This window comes from Haliotis asinina, chromosome 14, assembly GCF_037392515.1.
Source record: "Haliotis asinina isolate JCU_RB_2024 chromosome 14, JCU_Hal_asi_v2, whole genome shotgun sequence".
Lineage (NCBI taxonomy): Eukaryota > Metazoa > Mollusca > Gastropoda > Lepetellida > Haliotidae > Haliotis > Haliotis asinina.
The window spans coordinates 42,321,346-42,343,472 of NC_090293.1; the positions used below are offsets into that span (position 1 = coordinate 42,321,346).

Here is a 22,127-nt window from a genome sequence, read left to right on the forward strand (position 1 = left end):
CAAATTTCCAATGTAGCGTCAGTGCCAGTCATTGTCGGCTCTGCTTTGATGTCTATAGATAATTGACTGGTAATTCAATATCACTTATTACTCGTTATCTGATAACCTTGATATAGGAACATGTGCGTTCTAACCGCTTGAATAGCAACACAACCGCTCACAACTGTCGTACCACGTCACAGACAGTGCCCGGATGAACACATGCCGAGTGACGTCAGTCACGTGACCCAAACTTATCGATTCCGCCTGTGTCACGTCGCTTTCGCATGGGGTCAAGTCAGCAAGTCTATCGCATGCAACCTGAGTTGATATAGCCAGCAGGGACGTAAAACCTCACAACCCACGGACTGGTTAGAATCACACTGTGCTTGCTAGCTTACACAGGAATATGGCCTAACGGACCAGGAGTATATTCACATATACCTGTAAGTTTACAATCGGTAGCGGGATTTATCCTCTTGTCAGCTGAATGGAACGTATATGCGTACCTGCCTAGCTCTCTGCACCCTGTGTCATGGTTGCGGTTTGTTTTGGTGATGGTCTGTAAATTTCAATAAAATATCCTATTTCTTTTCCATTTTGTTTTCTCTTTGCTATCTGTGCGCGGTATGTGGGCTATTTAAGATCTCAACAGCTGTTGGTCAGTTCTCTCTGAAAGTCGTGTCATATCTGAATTATGTCATTGACGTGTATGCATTGCGGGAAGGCTGGCGTTAATATGCACATATATACTATATAATGTAATATTTTGCATGTTCATTTCAACATGATGAGGAGTTGAGCGTGCGTTATGTCGAGGTAAGGTATTGCGTGTTGAATTCTTATAGCTGGTTATAGTGAAAGTGTGATTCATCGACCGATAGCGATAACAGAGAGATGATCTGAGTAAATATAACCAACTTGGGCATTTACTGTTTAGAGAAACGGTTTCGGTGTCGTCTGTTAATGTCCCTCCCAACATTATTTAAATGACATGTATATTTGGCCTGTTAAAAGAGGGAGGAAAGCCCGAAATAACTACAGCTATCACTCGAAGACATACTTTATTATTTCAAGTCGACATATAACCCTGATGAAACATTACATGAAAGTGTATAAAAGTATAATGTTTATACATGATATGTTTCAAGGTTTTATACGTAAACTGATGTTAAGACTGACACCCTCTTATAACCAGCGTTTTAAACACGTCCATGCAGATCAAGACTATTGCGTATTAATAACCGTTGTGAATGGCAACCGTTATCTGAATACCAGTCGCTATTCAAACAACTTCGCTAGTGCGAGCTTAGTACTAGGTCTTAAAATAAACTTACAGAGATATTTCGGTCGCAACCTAATTTCCACATCATTTCTGTTTATTTATTCAGAAGCACCAATTTAGAATTTTATGTTTAGGGAAGGAGGATGTTCGTGCAGGTAGAGTAGTAGGCTGATAGTGGCGGATGAGTAGCCTTGTGGTTAAAGTGCTCACTCGGTCGATTCCCCACATAGATACAATGCGCTGAGTCCGTTTCAGGTGTCCCATCTGTGATCCATCTGAAGGTTTATGTGATCCATCCAAAGGCTCACGTAATCCGTGTGAAGGTTTATGTGATCCATCTGAAGGCTCACGTGATCCATCTGAAGGTTTATGTGATCCATGTGAACTCTCACGTGATCCATCTGAAGGTTATGTGATCCATTGGAAGGTTTATATGATCCATCTGAAGGCTCACGTGGTCCATCTGAAGGTTTATGTGATCCATTTGAAGGTTGATGTGATCCATGTGAACTCTCACGTGATCCATCTGAAGGTTATGTGATCCATTGGAAGGTTTATGTGATCCATCTGAAGGCCCACGTAATCAATCTGAAGGCTCATGTGGTCCACCTGAAGGTTTATGTGATCCATCTGAAGGTTTATGTGATCCATCTGAAGGCGGCTCACGAGATCCATCTGAAGGTTTATGTGATCCATCTGAAGGCTCACGTAATCAATCTGAAGGTTTATGTGATCCATTTGAAGGCTCACGTGATCCATCTGAAGGTTATGTGATCCATCTGAAGGTTTATGTGATTCATCTGAAGGCGCACGTCATCCATCTGAAGGTTTATGTGACCCATCTGAAGGTTTATGTGATCTATCTGAGGGCTCACGTGATCCATCTGAAGGTTTATGTGACCCATCTGAGGGCTCACGTGGTCCATCTGAAGGTTTATGTGATCCATCTGAAGGTTTATGTGACCCATCTGAAGGCTCACGTCATCCATCTGAAGGTTTATGTGATCCATCTGAGGGCTCACGTGGTCCATCTGAAGGTTTATGTGACCCATCTGAGGGCTCACGTGGTCCATCTGAAGGTTTATGTGATCCATCTGAAGGTTTATGTGACCCATCTGAAGGCTCACGTCATCCATCTGAAGGTTTATGTGATCCATCTGAGGGCTCACGTCATCCATCTGAAGGTTTATGTGACCCATCTGAGGGCTCACGTGGTCCATCTGAAGGTTTATGTGATCCATCTGAAGGCTTATGTGATCCATCTGAAGGCGGCTCACGTGTTCCATCTGAAGGCTCACGTAATCCGTGTGAAGGTTTATGTGATCCATCTGAAGGCTCACGTCATCCATCTGAAGGTTTATGTGTTCCATCTGAAGGTTTTTATGATCCATCTGAAGGTTTATGTGATCCATCTGAAGGTTTTTATGATCCATCTGAAGGCTCACGTGATCCATCTGAAGGCTTATGTGATCCATCTGAAGGCGGCTCACGTGATCCATCTGAATGTTCACGTAATCAGTATGAAGGTTTATGTGATCCATCTGAAGGTTTATGTGATCCGTCTGAAGGCTCACGTGATTCATCTGAAGGTTACTGGTTGCAGCTTGAGGGGTCATCTTTATGACAGATAATGTGAGAAGCTGGTATCGAAATTGCTAATTCGGTCTGAAACTTTTTCGCCATAATAATTTTGCTACGTGTCAGACAAGACTCTGTCTGCGGCGCCATACTGTGCAGAATTACAGTTGTTATATTAACTACCAGGATCCGCTGTTAATTGGTTCGGATTCCAGGTTTCACATATAATGACACCTAGTCTGACGGATCCAACCCGCACTGTGGATGTTCACCACGGAAAACTTCGCTACATTTGCCGCAACCTCTAAAATAAGATCGACATGCAGTTCAAAAGCTTCAAAACAAACCAAAACACCATTAAAAGGGACCTCACTCTCGTATCTCGTGCAAAACTGATCTTGAAAACATATTTTCGAAGCATTCCCTATCATAACTAAAAGCGACGTATTCCTCCTACGCCAAATGGTATAGAGGTATGAGTTCGAACTTTCAATCAGACCTTTAGGTCGGTAAATGATATTAAAAATAGAAGTGCAACCAGTAACGCGAAAGATAACCCGCCTTGCCAACACGGTGTTTAGATGTGCAGCTGTATGGCAAAGTTTCTGTAAATTACGGAATACCGTCAGGGACACTCTTAATAATACAATGAGAATGAATTCCAGGAGCAAAGAATTGTCAAGGACTAACGGTGTTACTCGTGCTGTTACGCATGCGCGAGAACAGTGTCTAAAATGCAGATATGCGAGAGACAGTCTGCTTGAGATCTGATTTGACAATGTGAGATTGTTGAATTCTGATATTTTGTACTCAAAGTCGCAGTCACGCGTTTCATGCTGTTAAAAAAAATATAATCTGCAGAAAACCAGCTCGCAAGACTGTCGTATCCTCGCGATCTCGCTCTTTTGTCATACTTACGTCAGTCCGAAGGCGAGATCATGGAAACACCAATAGCAAGGCTGTCCTTTACACTAGCCCATGATAAACTGATTCCCTGTCTCAAGGCTCCACTGTATTAGATTTAATTTGACGAGAACGTCGCTTGAAAGTGATATATTATTGCTCCAGGAATATATGGATGAGTATGTGCCTTCCTTGACAGAACAACGTAGGGAGCACCTACCAGCGTGTTTGTCTGTCAGTTTGAATGATGCAAAATTCATATAATGCACGTGCATGCACGCATGTGCGTGTGCGCGTGCGCGTGCGCGTGCGCGTATATGTGGTTGTCTGCTTGTGTGAACGTCTGCTGTATCAAACTGAGGTATGCTATTCCACGGAGGTTAATGTGGATGCTCCACTCAGAGAATGCGGGAAATACTAGCTGACATGTTTTATTTTACCACTAAACACACGAAACTCAATCAACAACAAGTTCAATAATTTAGGCCACAACAGGGCTCGAATGATATTACATGTTGGCACTGCCACCAAGCCAAAAGAAGGCGCATACGAATACATACATGCATGTTGTTTTGATGGCGGAGGAATTAGTTGCAGAAACCATTTTTGGTATCGCCATATGGTATCACCTATGAGTACCGAGTTACACGCAGAACGTGAATAATACAACCGAAACACGAATGTCGATGAATAAGGTACTGAAACACGACTGAGGTAGGATTCGTATGTTAAAGTCCAAAAATAAGGCATTAAGACGCTTCCATGAATACGGCAGGCTTTTTCACATTTTAATCCACGAATAAGGCATTAAAACTCGCTTACGATAGGGTCCGGATATTTAGGTTCATGAATACGGCAGGATTTTGTACATTTCAGCCCATGAATAAGGCATTAAAACTCGACCACTCGACTACTACTATATTTAGGCCCACGAATAATAAATATGACACAGCGATACCATATGATATATCATTTAAGTTTGAACTCACAATGCACATAAGGAACATTAGCAGGTTATTTCATCTTGTTCATGTATCATTCAGTTAAGAAACAGACCCAGTTAGATCCATGGCAATGTGTCAAATGTGCTCTATGTACAAGGCTTGTACGACATCCAAACTGTTCGTGAGCAATAGAGTGTATATGAGAGCAAAATATCGTCTTTCCATACATTGGAACAGTATATCTGACAACAACGCCAAGTCATCACATTGGGAGTTAAACATGCATGTAATTCATGATCATTTTCAAACTTGCTTTGACGATATGAAAGATACATGTGCCACTACTTAAGGGTAGTAACTCTTTGTGTTGACTAAGTTAGAATCAAATGACCTCTTTATGAAGAGTTCCCCGCACTTTAACCGTTCTTGCATGTATGTCCGCGGTAATCTATCACGTTGTGAAGACAAACACCAAGGACAGTCTCGAGTCCTTCAGGACGCACGTGGGAGGCTGTCAAGGCAACACAGTGCATTAAGATTAATGATCGCGTGCATAAACGTATGTCTGATATGGGGAACCTTTGTCAGTGATACAAAAATGTTCCTCTATATCTGTTTGGTTTGAGTGACAGCTTTGGTAAAACCTTTATTAAGAACGTTATTTTAAACATTCCCAGAGATGAAAGTTCAAAATAGCTTCACTATCTCGCGTTTGTTTGCAGTGTAGGACGAACAGCCATATCCACGCCCTTGATTTTTTCACGGCGAATCTCTCCCTATTCAGAAATATAGTTGGGTAAACAGTAAAAAAGAAAATAAAAAACCCCCAAACAACAACAACAACCCCCCCCCAAAAAAACAAAACAAAACAAAACAACAACAAAAAACCCAAAACAAAACAAAACAAAACAGAATGAGACTTGAATGAATCAGTGTTATCAAAGTTTAAAGTTTACTTTGACACATGTACTTAAGTTTAGTTTACATTTTGCCTCCACTGTCATCGGAAGCACTGTTCGGCCCACTGATGTTCGTTGTTTGCATCGCTGATTTGCTGTTAAAAGCCGTACTCATCAACATTCCAGCTATATAGATGAGTTTGCAAAGTACTAGGGGTACACAGACTGCTTTGTCAGTGTTAGGCGTTTGAACAACGAAGATACTAGATTTAATCCCCTTAAATGAATATCTCTCTCTTAAAACCAAACACCACTCTTGATAAGCCATCTGGTGCTGAAAGTGTTCGTTTGCTAAAGCGGTGTGCACAATGCGCCATTGCTTGACCCTATACGAAATGCTACATTTGATAAGGTATGTGTAATTTGGATCAGGACATCTTTATGAAGTACCGTATGTGTGGAATGTCTGTTAATATATTCCTCAACTCTGTCTGGTACCAAGTAACAACACTTACAGTGATACTTGGCTTGCTCTGACACCTTGGGTATATCGAGAAAGTTAAAGTACATCCGTATGATGACATACGCAGTTTCGGATCTGCTTTCTCGGGTGCGATTTCCTAGTTTACCCTGAGGTCATTTGTATTTTAGCCCCTATTCACAAATCGACCAATGTCACACAAGACTGCCCGCACATGCTTGGATGCCATGATGTAAATACACTACTGGACAAAATATAGTGAACACTTGAATACAAATGCATCTGACCAAAATGTTACAAAAAGTGACTGGACTGAAATTGTAAAAGATCTGAAACAGTAGTCGAGACACTGAAAACGTAAGGTAAACACACAGATGTCAAAAGTAACCCTCCCTGTGATAATCGTTTATTATTTGTTTGTGTTTAGAAATCATCAAGCATGTGTGTTTACCTTCTCCTTCCAAGCAGTTTTATGATGATATTCAAACCTAACCAAATCACCTTAATTCGATGCCTTTATCAACACGGGCGGTCGGGTAGCCCAGTGGTTAAAGCGTCTGCCCATCACGCCGAAGACCGGGATTCAATTCCCAACATGAATACAATGTGCGAAGCCCATTTCTGTTGTACCCCGTCGTGATAGTGCTGGAATATTGATAGAAACGGCGTAAAACTAAACTCACTCGCTTTATCAACATCATAATTAAATATATGTTGAACTTACATATCCACATTACGAATGCATAGGTTGCAGTTAATTTGACATTAGTTAAACGAGTCATGACCTGAACTCAACTGTTCATTACATGTACTATCCCTTCTCAGGAACATCCGGGTAACATAGTTAATGACGTCACTACCGACAAGCCTATCAGATACACTGCTGTTCCCATCAATCACAAGTCATGTTCATTCATAGCTTGTCAAATATCTCAAGGCTAGACAGAATGACGTCAGCGGAACGCCAGGATCGAGCTCTAATATTACTACTGTCTGAATATCACATCTTTTGCTAAGAATACCTAATATTTGATAAAGCGCATGTTCACATTTCGTGGGCACACGAGCAGATTTTCTCTTTTGAATCCCTATTACAATTAATTGCCCTTCTGTGTTGAAGACAAACAGATTTGATGTAACAGAACTATTATATGGATGCGTTGTATGTAAGTACATAAAATCCACTGCAATTTAAATGAAATGTATCTTTTGAATGCTAATATACATGATACTGCAGCATGTATTGCTATATCGGTATTCAATAATGTTAACATGTAATGCCATAGCGTTTCTTTTGTAACCTTCCTTCATGCTATTTGAAGCGACAAACTAATTCTCTGTCTCCATTCAAGATTCCTGAATACTTATTACTCGTGACTGTTATTACAGTCGCCACGTGGACATTTTTCAAATATATTACTACACTGACGATTTGTTTTGGTATATGTATATTGCTTTACGTTTTCAAATCGTTTCATTTCGGACTGTGTATTTCAGGTTTACTGTCTGGCTGTGTATGCCTTTTGAGATTGTGTGTAATCAGTTAAATACGTTTGATTGTTTGGTGGCGGCCTGTAATAATCGCCTCTGGGTCAGACAATCTAGTGACTGACGTCATGAGCGTCAATAACGCATTTTGGGATGTAATGACATGCATCAACTGTCTCATGAGGATGTCTTCGTTCTAAAATGGAGCCCCTGTTTAGTTTCTGGTGGAAAGTCGTTACATTAAAAAAGCAATGATATCATGAACAATGGATGACTGTAGACGAGCTAATGATAATGATACTTCTACCAGCAGTTATCTCCCTGTGTGTTGACTGATCAGTCTTGTCTTCGGGACTAGGACCGTACATCGTCGGCCTCCCAGAATGTCATAAATACCTTCATTTAACATCTGCTCAAGAACTTGTGCAAGTTAATAAATAATGCGTTCAGGACAAATTTAATCCGTGGAAAGGAAAACAGTGCAATTGAGAATTTCAAATCGCAGTTTTCTTGGAAACCGTCTGCAACATAGCAGGTTCTGTAGCCAAATAACTGTATTTGCGACAGTGCATTCACATGGCATCATATTGGCTATGGGCACCTGATACACAATGAACATACTGGATCAGTGGGTTGAATATTGCCAGTCAGGAGGACGTATAACTACAATAGTGAGAGATTGTTACTGAAAATAGATACATTCAAATATTTCCATGCCTACAGTAAGACAACCGCGGGCCGGCGTGTCCACAGTTAAAATAGCAAGGGTGTCGGGCTTCACTGAATCAGCTTTTCAAATCCATGTGTTACCTCAGATTTACGCCAGGTAACTACAAATAATAGCTACAAACCTAGATATATTTTATAAAAATCCAAATGCATTTCAACTCATCTGTGTTCATTACATGTTCTGGAAGCTGGATAGACACTTTCAATTACCGATAAATGCATTTCATATTCACAGTATATGCGTTCAATTTCATTAACCCGGCTCAACCCATCAGTACAGCTGGGCCACGAACCGATAATTGAAAAGAAAATCAATATTAGTCACATTCTGGACCGGATATTGACCTCAAAACAACGCATAGACAGTTAATATCTCGACTGAATACTGCATGTTGATTGGCTGATATTATTGATGTGTGCAACTGATACAGTGCACCAGAGACCCACAGGTAGAACTTTTGTTGTCTACTTCCTTGGCTGTTTCTATGATCAGTAGGGTCAATATACATACAATACATTGTTTGTAATATACGTCTTAATAAGACACATGTCGGATACCTCCCACTCAGAATAAGATGTATTGAAATTGGGGCCAAGTCACATGTTGCCAAGACGTCAGCTTTTGGGTTCAATAGTTATAATCAACTCAGTTGACTTACTATTGCTTTGTCCGATGCAATTCCCTATTCGAATTGTACCATACGTACAATACCAATGTTTTAAGGTCAAGTTGACTAGCCTTTGCGTGTGTGTATGACCTAGCAGGATACGCTCACCTTCAGAGAGCGCCTGGTATCATCACATCTTGATGATGATGTCTCGTGGGCGGTGTCCTGAGAGTTTATTAAATGAGCAGTGAAACTCTAGTGAAAACGAAGTGTGCACACCCTCTTTCTCAATAGTGTGCACCCTCCCTTTCTCAGAAAGCTGTATCTCCCTATGTTTCACCAAAAAACATGCTCTGTTATCGTATCTCATAGTGTCAGTCATTACATTGTCTGATCCAGACTCGATTGTTAACAGACCACATCGTACAGCTGTATTACTACTGAATGTGACATCAAACAAACACATACTCATAATATAGTCGGAATTGTGCAATCGATTTTCTACAAAAGGATAGTGTTTTGTCGTTTCTATTAACAAATCATGTGGCGTTAACAAAGGATGGTCTTGGGGAGTACTTGTACGGGTGACTGCTTTCGACAGTGTCATTATAATCGTATCCTATTTCTTGCTACAGCTAAAGAAATGTCTGACATCCCATTACGGATCAAGCCTAAACTGCCTTTCATCCGACCAATCAGAGCGTCGAATCTGATATCAAATTGACAGTCAGAAAGTCGTTTCCAATCATTAAACCTCGAATGGTTAATACGAGGTATTCCGAACGACAGTTAAGGACTATGTGACTGAGGCTGTCAAAATCATCAATACCTCAAAGGAATAAACTGTTGACAAGGAAGGAATTGTCCTCTGCATTGTTCGTGGCCAATCTTGGCCATTTGTTAGACATTTCAGAGTTGTCGTTTGTTCAGTTTCAAAGTTTTGAATTGTTATTAATCTGTAATGGAAGTGGCCAGGCTGCAGCTTAAGCCGAAAGGCTTGGGAAAGTCTATAACTGGTCCGGAGAAGTCTATCTGACATAACGGAGATCCTCAAAACTCATAGCGGAAAGGGAGACTACGATCTGATACTAATGACATTGTGTTATGCAGCTTTGTACTGAAACTCTCTAGGTCTTGGGTCCAACTTCACACAGAACTATTACACGTGTCTCTCTTATGCTATAATGACTGTTCGAAATATATTTCTTTTCATCCAGGCATGAACCTTAGGATCTGACCATCGATTATCTAAAGCCTCCCAGTCAGCTTATGTTGTATACTCCCCAAGGAGATGAGAATGAAATTCATGCGCACGTCTTCTGAACCGGTGATGAATTTAGAGAAACGAACTTACACTTCAGAATTGGAGTCATTCGCGTTGTATATAGGTTGTGTTGAGTTACATCCCTTAGTTGTGTCGGGATCTGAATCTTGAGACGTCGGATCACAGATTCATCCCGAATCTCGTGCAGTTTCTTAGCAACATGGCCGTGGTAAGCATCGACGATTTGAATCAGTTCCTCTGACCATAGCTGGCACGCCTTGATGAAAATACTACTCCATGAAATGCCCGTCAAAACGACCTCAATCCCAACCCACTCACCTAAACACGAGCAAGCGGAATAGTATTGACAGGCGCAATAAGGAGACAGAAGCCGTGTCATCAAAACATGACCTTGTGCAAAGCTGTGGCTCTTTACCGTGGTTTGAACCCAACTGTTATATTTCGCCCGTTAACGCTGTACTTTGTTTATTGGTTTCAGTGATTAACATTGGAATATTTATTATTTCCCACACTGAGTCGACTCGTTATGATGACCACAGGTCCGTCACGTAAAGCTTAAAATAAGAAAAAATAAAGATTAAGATTAAGCGTAAAATTAAAGGTCAAAGTTAAAGTTCAGTAAAGGTGACAAAGGGAAGGCAAACTCCATCATACAATTCAAACAACACGTATATCATCAGTGTTTACTTATGTAGACCTGGGTTAGCGTTGATCTTAAGTAACCGAGAGGCGATAAACGGGATCGTGGTCAGGTTCGCTTACTTGGTTCACACACTTCATCGTATCACAGTTGTGTAGGTCGATGCTCATGATGCCGATCACTGGGTTGTCTGGTCTAGACTCGCATATTGACAGACCGCCGCCATATAGCTGGAATTTTGTTGAATGTGACGTTAAACACGAAACACACACAACAGAAACTGGAAGAAACTGCAGTCGTAAAAATAATAAGATGGTGCCTGTTTCACGCTAAAAGTTTCTTAAGTCATGTCTAAAGGTCATGGACATCGAATGTCCACGACACTGCGCTGATTGGCAAGACTGTGACATCATCTTATCACCACTGCCATCCTCCTCTGTCACCATTGCGTGCACTCATAGCTTCAGAGGGCTGGAGTCGACGAAAGTCGCCCACGACAACATAATTCAAAGGAAGCAGATTTTGATTCTAACTTTCCCTGGAGGCTATAACTTAAAAACAGACATTTAGTTATATTAATAACCGGTTTCCCATGTCACGTGTCCTAATACGGAAATAAGAAACACATTGGCTGAAATGAGACTCTAAACGTGTGACTACGGGGTAAGGAGAGACGTGAGAGACGTCTTTAATAGTTATAAACTGGAGGGTATTACTCACTACAGCGTACACTTACTTGAGCCACTGTATCCGGTTGTATGTCAATGGTTTGTATGTATACAGCTACAGAGAAAAAAAACCCCATCCAATTCTTTTACATTGCCATTGTTGATGTGTTACAGCATGACAATATATCTGTACCAAAGATATGAAAGAATCGGATGGAGTAGCCTTGTTGTTAAAGCGTTCACTCGTCAAGCCGAACCTGGGTTCGATTCCCCACGTGGGCACAACGTCTGAACGTTTCTGGTGTTCTGCGACGTAATATTGCCAAAAGCGGTTTCAAAAGAAACTCACTCTTAAATCAGAATCATTTACTCCTGTGGTTTCAACTTTAGTTATAGCGAACCTCGCCTTCTGGGCGATGTGTTGGGAACATCAATATCATCTCTCACTCTTCCTCGCTTTACTTCGCATGACTCAACGCTATGGTCTGGATTCACTTTATTCAAAATGCATTCTTTGTTGTGATTTATTTAATTAAATCAGTTCAATATTTCCTCTATTGTGTTTTATTAATTAAATGCATTTCATGTTACGTTTCAGAGTAGCATAGTCTCCACATACGACGCAAATCAACCATATTAGTAGCAACGACTGAATCACCACCAGTTGCACTGGAATCGCCTCTGATGGACCAAACCGACGCTGAGTCCAAACTGGGCCAACTGTTTCGGGCTTGTGACTTAGATGGCTCCGGCTACATCGACCAGAACGAACTTCAGGCGGTGTGTTCCGAACTCTCTAAAGACGAACTCGTCGATGTCTTCAGTCAGCTCGATAAAGACGGAGATGGCCGAATCAGTGTCGAGGAGTTCGCCCGAGGGTTTACGGAAATCAGCGAGGCCCTCCAGACGAAGAGTCGAGTTAAGATGCGGGAACGTTTGAAGAGTCAGAACTCCGATGACAAAATCATTGCTAACGAGGATGACTTTGTGGGCATATTAGACGAAGGACTTAGAGCTATTTCAAGGTAAGTGAGCAAAATGTTATTTTCCTTCAGTTTTACCTCCCATTCCGACCAACGTTCCGAAGAGGAGACTGTAACAAGTACTCGAGTTAGGGAGAATCACCAACACAAACAGCGTGCTGCGACTTTACAAAGCGGTTTCCAGGAACCTCCCAGTTTGTTATTTGGCATTTTAGTGTCAATGTGTGTGTGCTCGCGGGCGCATGCGTTTGTGTGAACGTTCGAGTATGTTGGGGAGGTATTTGATTATTTGCATGAAGAGGTTCGCTTTTCCCACGAAACATTTTTTTGAGAACATCCAGTATGTCCAATGAATGATTAATTAGTTTATAGTGTAAAACATATCAACACATTTCCAGCTTTTTTTTTGGCACAGAATATTTTAATCTTTTCGGAAAGATCGATTTTGGCACCAGAGTCCGCTGGAGTGTCCATGGGCTACGATGAAGCTGTTTCCGTGTTGTAAGCTTTGTGTCCCGACCCTCCTCTCAGTCCTTGTCCTAGAGCACACACAGACCACAGATGCAGCACAAGAGCATCCATTCAGCAGTCAGCAATACTGTGGCTGTTTATCACTCGTATTTCAACAGCTGCTATAGATAACAAATTAGAATAAGGGTGCACAGTTTTTCGTTCGATACATACGTACCGATATGTCTGTTTCCCATCTGAATGACCAACTTAGCCTACAACGTGTTGATATACAAGAACTGTACTGTACACATGTACACGTGAAGGCAAATAATACCTCGTGTAGATATACAAATATACTGAACAATAAAAAAGTGCCAATTTAAAAAAAATGAAATCTCAATAAAGTAAGCGTTCATGTTTATGTCATCTATTTAAAACATTGACAAAAACAGAGTTGGGTTTCCTTTGCTGTTTAGTATACAAAGGGACATTGACGTCGCCGATACACTACTCTGTCAGTTGCGAGGGTCGTGTATCGCTGTTGAGTCAAGGGTCACATCCTCGGTGAGTGAGTGAGTGAGTTTAATTTTACGCTGTACTCAGCAACATTCCAGCTTTATGGAGGCGGTCTGTCGATAATCAAGTCTTGGCCAGACATATAATGTCAGTGACTATTACGACATATTTAAAATCTGCATTTAATGAACCTGTACAAATTTGATATCAGGGAATATGGAAATGCAATAACAGCAATAATGACAATATATAAATTTGTATACTGCCCAGTATGACATAAAAATTAAAACACTCTGTGGCGCTTCATAGAAAGAGTAAAAAATGTTACTGAGTGTGGGCTTATTTCAAGAGATGAATTTCACGCCCTTCTAGATAATGTCATTAGATGTTTGAATGTTTTAAAGGTAGATCAATGCGGTAATTTAGTTATGTTGCAAATACCTTGAAACATACCTTAAATCGTGGTTTGCAAATGTCACCGACTGACCTGTTTTAGACAGGTAGGGTTTTGTAGATATACTGACGGAAAGATAAGGAAATATACTTAAAGTCGTGTGGACATACCGTATGTATCCACAGATGCCAAAACTCTTATTTAAAATTAACCACAAGATAGTAACATTATTGATATTAAAATGGATTTTTCAGTTAAATCGTCTACAGCTACTGTAGAGTGTTTCCTTATTTCCAATCAACAGTATATGTATCCACATGTAGATTTTATATGCGGTACGATGAAAACATTGTCTGGGGGAGTTGCGTCCCTTATCGGTGCCATAATCTGTTTGTAGTGGTGAAGAAGAAAAACACTTTAGTCAACATTAACAATATACTCGATATTTCAGGGTTCTGGTCACTGCTAACGTACATTAATTTTAGCTTCCAGTCATCAGTGTATATATCCAATTGTGCATTTGATATGCCCTGTCGGATATCGAGAAAATCAATACCTGACATAGCCAGTAAATGTAGGTTGGCATATAGTATATTGAAATGAAGACAGATACACGGTCCTGTGCAAATAAAACAGGAACATTCGATGTCAATAAACCGTTTTATCATCTTCATTCGTGTGGCCTCACCCCTGGCAACAATGCCGAATTTTCAGCACCTTGCGTGCACTTTGTTGACTGCTAGCCATCGTGATCGAAACGCGCGGCGTATGAATCTCCCACCTGTTGCCATCATATTGAAAATTTAACATCAGTTCAATGGAAATGGCAAACCTGAAAGACCAGTTCGACTTCATGTCAGTTTTATAGGTGTATGTTATTTCATGCGGTTGGGGACTGGTTCTCGTTGTGAGATTTCACCTCAGCGTTCATAAGACACGGGCGTTCCTTTGGATCCATTCGTGGACCGAAACTTGGAACAGTCGTTGTTGTGCCAACCTGTTTATGAACGGGCATCGTAACTGCCAGCTGGAATGGTGCAGTGGGACTGTTAACGGAATCTGTACCAGGAATAATAACTCAACAGAATGAATTTCTGCTTCAGTACGATATTTTGTCTTTGAGAATTTTGAACCATGTACCATTTTGCGACCTTGCGTTATCTTCGCTTATCTACGTGGGCCATTAACAATTATTCACAGATATGTCCACATGTGATTCTAGGATATCGGGGACGTCAAAACTGGTATGAAAATATTTTCGATTGGCTCGGAAATTATGGGAAAATCACCTTTCTGAACATTGAGCTTCACTGAATGACCCGAAGAACCAACGATACAAACCAGTGTGTAGACAGTCTGTCATTTAGAGCAATTGTCACTAAGCATTATCTTTGAGCAAAACTTTCTTCGTCGCGGGAATCTGACTGTCAGCGAAGATAATGCCGTGACGCTAAGGTGCACACAAAGCCACAGAACGAGGTGTTGACACAGGGGCTGTTACGTCGTCGGTGAACCGTGTCGGATCTCGCTTGTTCTCTGATTGGGGATTGAGGCCGGATTAGTGGGTTTCTACATCAGAGGTTTCTCTTTGCATCCTTACACACCCTCCTGAAGGATCAGTAGCAGCAACCGCTGACCTGCAGCAGGTCGGATGCTCAGTGTGGTGTTCATTTAGACATTTAGAGTCTGTGTATTGATCAAAGCGCATTGGAACATACAGAGAGTTCGACAAGAAGGTACAAGCAATACACGCCAATACGCCATAACGTACAGGTGCGGTCGGAGTTCAAGAAACAGTCCAGGCTTTTTGTCCAACAGGTGCTCTGCACTTTAACAGTTGAACCTGCGATTGTTACACCAACATATCCACGTGTTGTGTTATAACTCATCTTTGTTGTGTTACTGAACGAGTCTGAACGAGACTTAAAAACTGAGGACGTTAGCAAGCGGTGTCGTCTGCTTACGATATTTGCCTTCAAGGTGTAAACTATTCTCGTTTGACCTGACCTCGTTCTTGAGTCAGACTTCGAGAGTTTTAGATAGAATACAGTCAGGCTGTCGCGTGTGCTTGTCAATAGACAGACTGGAGATCTGTTTGCCGTCTGTTTAGAGGATCTCGTAAACGATTTCTGTCTGTCATTCACGTGTGTGTACGTTGACAACGTCGCTGGCTTTGAGATACTGCATATTGTGTAGATATTTATTTGTTTACAAAACTCTTGTATAAATTTCACCGAGCGGCCTTGGCTTAACATGGCCGATAGTAACTAAATCGGGAGTTTACTTTTTCAAGCGGAATGACACACAGGAGACTGAGGGAGGCAGACGACATTAGTGTGAATGATCTGATCTTCTGGGATGGCACATGAGCCAGTCTCGCCGGAATTAAATCAGTTGTGTGGTGCTTTGAAACTTCACGATCCGAACCAATCAATCACGAAGGAACAACTCGCAGACATCTCCCAAGTTCTGCGGCTATCCTCGGATGAGCTGGACATCATCTTCGACGCCCTGGACCACGATCACAAGGGGCATATAACATTAGACGACTTGAAATTTGAAATAGCGGACAATAAAAGTTCCACTCCAACAAAAAGACGTGTTTCTCAAGGATGTACAACTTGGGGGGACAGCAGGACATACCTGAACGTATCCCCGGAGGAATTAGACGTTGCCGTTTTATCATCGTCTAGGTGGGTACATCACATTGAATCATTTCTGTCAGAATGTATCAAAATCGTCTCTAAAAGATTCAGTATACATGCTTGTCTAATGATTGAGCTGAAATGTTTATTTTGTCACGACTCTACTACAGATCTGAAGTGAGTCACCAAATACTTCAGGTATGGTTTGGATGGTACTTATTTATTTATACCAGCTGTGTACCGTTGACATAAGTGTTTTGATGCTGATGCAACTTTGTGATATTTCCACATTTAGTTTAGTTAGGCCTCCATATTGTTCGCAGAGTAAATCTTAGTAGAGACTGCAGTAACCATGATGATTCGCTCTTCACAATTATTGCTTACATGTGTGTTTGTGACTTTTATTCCTTTACTGCTTGTTTTAAGAACAAAGTTAGATTTAAGGTAACCGAATTTCTCGCATAGCCATTTTGTCCACAGAAAGATTCCCTTTACATCAGTACGTTTCTGCTTCCCCAGTTTCGGCTCTAACCCAAATGTGATTAATACACTGTCATTATATAGATGTTTATTCATAACCTGCCATCTGCACATGACTGAGTGTGGATGTGTCCTTGGTATCGTATGTGTCGGAATGACATTAGCAAGATGACATTACATTAACCCTATAGATCCGACCAAAGAAGAGCCAGAATCGGCTAATAAATGTTTGCCATGATTCTAACAAACAAACAAATTTATTCACTTATGTTCCGGAATATATAACCTGGCGCATGGTCGTGGAACAGATATGTTTGTATGGCATCTCTGGTGGGATATCGCTTATAAGGGGTCCCGGGGCCCTAGATGACAAATAAAGTCAGTAATGAGGCGATATGTCAGGAGTGAGTTGCTTTGAATACCATGTTTCAGGAAAAGACATCACTGAATACGTCGTGTTATGTAAGTTTCAAACATGATTGTTCTATACACAAAGATATTTTATACCTGTCTGACCGGATACAAGCCCCGGGGTCTTGCACACTTGAATGGTTTCCATTGATAAGTGAGGTACATTGTCCATGTGTGTGGGGGGCAAGGCAAGAGTTTTAGAGGTGGTGTGTGGGTCGCTGAGTGTCAGAATTCAAAATGTAAATGTGCCACTCGTTAACTGATACCTTACCTGACATTTAATACACGACAATGTTTATTGAATGTCTACAGAATCAAATTTTCTATCTTCGAAAATTGGAAATACCCAGAAGCCACAATGCAGGTATAAACGAAAATATATCACATAGGGTTAGCGAACATTGATATGACTTAGTTATCTGATATTTTATCGAGTAATATCTGAACAATACATCAATGTTTCAGCGAGTAACGTTGAGTAATAGATATAATGTCAATGGTAGTGGACAAGGAGATATGCTGAAGCTTTACTCATTACGTAACGTGACAATTATTGCAGACACGCACGTAAAGGGGCTTGATACAACAGAAAAGCTTTGTCATGGCGTAATTGGCAGATTTCTTTGTGAAAACCTGAGAAATGACACCTGAGATTTCTCACAGTTGAACTACACAACCTGCGGGCAATCTCAGCACGAGGTGTTACCATGCTGAGAGGCTATAAATGGAGATTAAATCAAACTCACGTATCTGTTATATGTCGTTATAATGATGACTAGGCTAACAATGTCCAGTCTTTTGTACATAAAAATATATATATTTATATGAATATATATGATTAAATCTGGCAGTGCGTCATCATCATTAATTGAATTGTTATTATGTTATGTGGAACGTTGAAAGACATCATTGATAATGATATGAATTCACAGTGAGTATACGTAGCTGTTACATTTCATGAAGTTAAAATATGCATGCAGTGTGTGTGATATGCAATGACACTATTAATATCTTCTAGTGATGCCCGTGTATTGAACCCGTCATATGAATAAAGTGACACATTTCTACGAACTAATGAGGTGACAATATTTTGCGGTAACATTCGACTGAATATTATTTGAAAACTACTCATGTATGAAATGTTAATGGGGTTAATATCCATATCATTTACTGGACAGCTGTGTTGACATTTTTATACATAACTTACATAAATATTGTTCCAATTAATTATCCAAAACATTTCATGCTTCTTGTGTAATCACCCAGTTCTGTGCAAGGTCTGTTAATTCAATACTTTGTCTGTGGACGAAAAAACAATTATTCCTTTTCAACCGAGGCTTTTATTCTTGTAATAGTCGTCCAATGTTTTGATAATTGTAAATAACATTGTAACAACATCGCCAAAATTCCACGATGGTAAGCTACAATTACTGCGTATAGAAATAATCGCTACACAAACATCTACACAGGAGATTAGTCATTATATAAACTAGACTGAAACCCGTGACCCGAAACAGTAAACGTTCACTAGATATATACGTCTAATTGGTTTGACCCACTAATCACCAACCGCAACAGTATCCCTGGGGTTCATTCATCCGAAACATTCAACAACCCCGGGCACGAATAGTTGGCTTCAGACCTGACATCGACACGTATTAAGTTTAAACAGGTTTGAGGCGCTGCAGGTAGCTGTATTTAAAACTCGGACACAGCCTTTCCTTGAAGCAAAATTATGAGCCCAACATGGTTGTCCCTTCGTTCACCCTGCTGTAACTCATATAATTGTGTACGGTAGAATTTTCGGCAATCTTTATTTCTTTACCGATTTCTTTCAAAAATAACATACAAAAACAATTTTAAAATACGTCGTCCAAACATTGATTCCAAGCCCTGAGGATGTACCAGAGGTAGTGCTGCTGTCCTGAATGAAGATAGCCTAGATTTTCCGCAGTGAGGAATTCTTCAGTTGGTCTTCTTCTCTGATTAAACGAAGCTGTATTTTTCTGCCATTATAACTTTCAGAGATAGAGACGATTTAATGGTAATTTGCCGACCACCTTCGGTATCGCAATTTTCCGTTACAGAGTATTGCCATTTGGAAATGTTACTTTACAAGCGTTACTTCTCCTGTGCCGTTGACTATACAGGAAACATTGTAGTTCATGTTGCACAACAATGGTGGTCTCTGCTATCCGACACGTTAAATCAGTTGTCATGGTTACTCTTTTTATATGTTAGGGGCAGTGGGGTAGCCTAGTGGTTAATGCGTTACGCCGAGTATCCGGGTTTGATTTTCCATTTGGGTACACTGTGCTAAGCCCTCATCTGGCGTCCCCGCCGTGATATTGCTGGAACATTACTAAACCGGCGTAAAACCAAACTCATTCACTTGTATGTTTTGTATGGGTGCAGTGAAAGGATGTCACCGGAAGGGGTCAGTACAAGATGGTAAAGATGGTCGGCCTGACCACATCGTACCTTTCGCCACTTCCACTATACCACAATATGGTTTAACATTAGTGCTTGTTATTGACTTAGTTAAGCCCATAGTAGCACGAGTGTCGATAATAGAGGGCCACCTCTCTTCCATACAAAATCATTAAACGTTTTTTGAACCTAAACATGACACAGTGGACATTTGATATCAGAGATTAAACAGGTCGTTTACGAGAAAGGTCCATGTGCCAGTTCTCGAACATTAAACAGTTTGAATACAACATCGAAATCCTCCGACAATCCTCCGAGAACGTCTCCCCAATACTGGCTACAACGTATATATTTATAACGGGTCATAAACCTTTGAACAGGCCTCTTACAAACCGCCGCCACCATGTGCATTTAGAGACACGGATCAGTAGTGAGTGAGTTACATCTCTTGGCAGTATCAGGATCCACTGGTCTGGTGTTCGAATCCCTGTTTCACAACGTTTATGATATTGTTTTATCAGCTTTGTTATGTCATGCGCAGCCTCATTAAAGCAGATACACCTATACGTACAATGTACTGTATGTGCAACGCATTATTCAATCTCATGTTCATGGTCTAGATGACGAGGAAGGAAAGTTCTGAACATAACGTCAGTTTCAAAATAACAGACTCTTTCTCCATAGGCAGGCAATCGATCAATCACATGTCAGAAAAGTATAGCAAGGAAACATTAGGGCTGCATCTATATGACTGGAACTACATTTCAAACCGTATGTTGAATCGTACCAACTACCACACGTACCAAACGACCAAGGTTATAATGGGAAACATTTATGGAAACAATTAGAAACTTCCCACCATGCCTCCCGCTCTGACGAACACTGATAGGTCATTGTGGTTTTGCTCAGGGCGTTGAAATGTTAATAGCTGGATTAAGCAGTTAGCGCGCTACAGCTACTTGAAGGCTCATTCACTGTATCACGTTGGATGTCAGAGACCCCAGGGAAATGTCGAAGCAGCGATTTAATTGCCTCACGTTGTCAAAATCCAACCGTTGTCTGTCAAAGAATGTTGAAACCTTCAAAGACAAGCCGCCTTGGGAAATTAGGTCTTCAAGAAATTTTCAGTCACCAAGGAGTGAAGGAGTTTAGTTTTGCTCCGTACAGATCTTCAAGGGTCTCTGTGACAAGGAGACAAGGACGTAGAATGATATGTAATATAGCACAGGTGGAGTAAAATTGGTGAAGTAGTGTTCTCAAGACTAATGACTTATCAGCGAATTGTTGTGCAATATCAGAGGCCATATACTGGTGCAATCTCTGTACCATGGAAAGCTGGTAGTCCGTTTGCGTTACTCCCTTTTCGTAGACATTGGCATTTGCCGAGACTTAGCATCAGCGTGGTTGACGGCATGCAGGGATGAGGATGTTTGTCAGACGGGCGCAATGTTTGCGTATGTCACTGTGTAAACACGCGCATGGGAGAGACCAAGTCGAACCTCGAGATGTGCGCGTGCATTAATAGACCCAGTCAAATGTCAATTTGTTCTCAGCCACAAATGCTGGTGTAAGAGGATATATCTATAACAAACATAAAGATCAAGGTGGCAGCATAATTGGACAATTGAGACCCTTTCACTCACAAGAATTAGTCTTGCACCTATCTACCAGGACACAAAGTCAGCCATGAAATCCTAGTGTTTCGAAGCTCTCTTAGCGCTAAGATTGCCGTAAGTGCCATATGGTAACATTAACCCACGACTATCTTAGCGCTAAGAGAGCTTAGGAAATCTAGCCCATGAATCGGTACTTTACTAAGAAAGTGTAATCCCAAATATAACCTGTTACTTTCACAACTCTCTGAATGGTATCGTGTATTCACAGTGTAGGAAACGTAACCAGTCATGGTACTGGGGTCTTTATCGTTCTATACTACGTTTTATTTTTTCAGTTTTTATGCAAGTGCATACTTGTAAACTTATTTACTGTTTCCGTTACAAAGGACCAACCGGTTCCATCAATACACGATCGTTTATGACCTTCCTCGTACTGGCTCGAATAACTCCCAATGACAGATTCACATTCTCATACTACAAAGGGAGATAACTTTGGGGAGATGATATTACGATCAATAACATATCACGCCATGTTGCTATAGTAACCTGCGTGAAGTGCAACAGGTGTTGAATACCGACGAATACCGACATATATAAACAGAGACTATCTTTCTTCTGCGTAACCTTGTCTATGTGACGTCAGCAACGTCAACAACGTCATGGTAGACTGGTATCTAATTTGTTGTTGACAATAACAAGAAACCTTGTCATC

General features: G+C 40.9%; 1 protein-coding gene across 4 annotated transcripts in view; it reads left to right on the top strand.

Moving 5' to 3' along the window:
* The first annotated feature begins 250 nt into the window (after positions 1–250).
* LOC137261855 (ras and EF-hand domain-containing protein-like) overlaps positions 251–22,127 on the top strand; it is a 40,747-nt gene continuing 18,870 nt past the window's right edge. Inside the window, exons 1-2 of one of the 4 annotated variants that reach the window (XM_067799659.1) lie at positions 251–425; positions 12,086–12,512. In XM_067799659.1, coding sequence (XP_067655760.1) covers positions 12,172–12,512 — 341 coding nt within the window. In that variant the 5' untranslated portion in view covers positions 251–425; positions 12,086–12,171. Of the gene's footprint in view, positions 426–12,085; positions 12,513–14,638; positions 16,527–22,127 lie in introns of those variants that run through there. The other 3 variants (XM_067799657.1, XM_067799658.1, XM_067799660.1) reach the window with 3 other exon arrangements.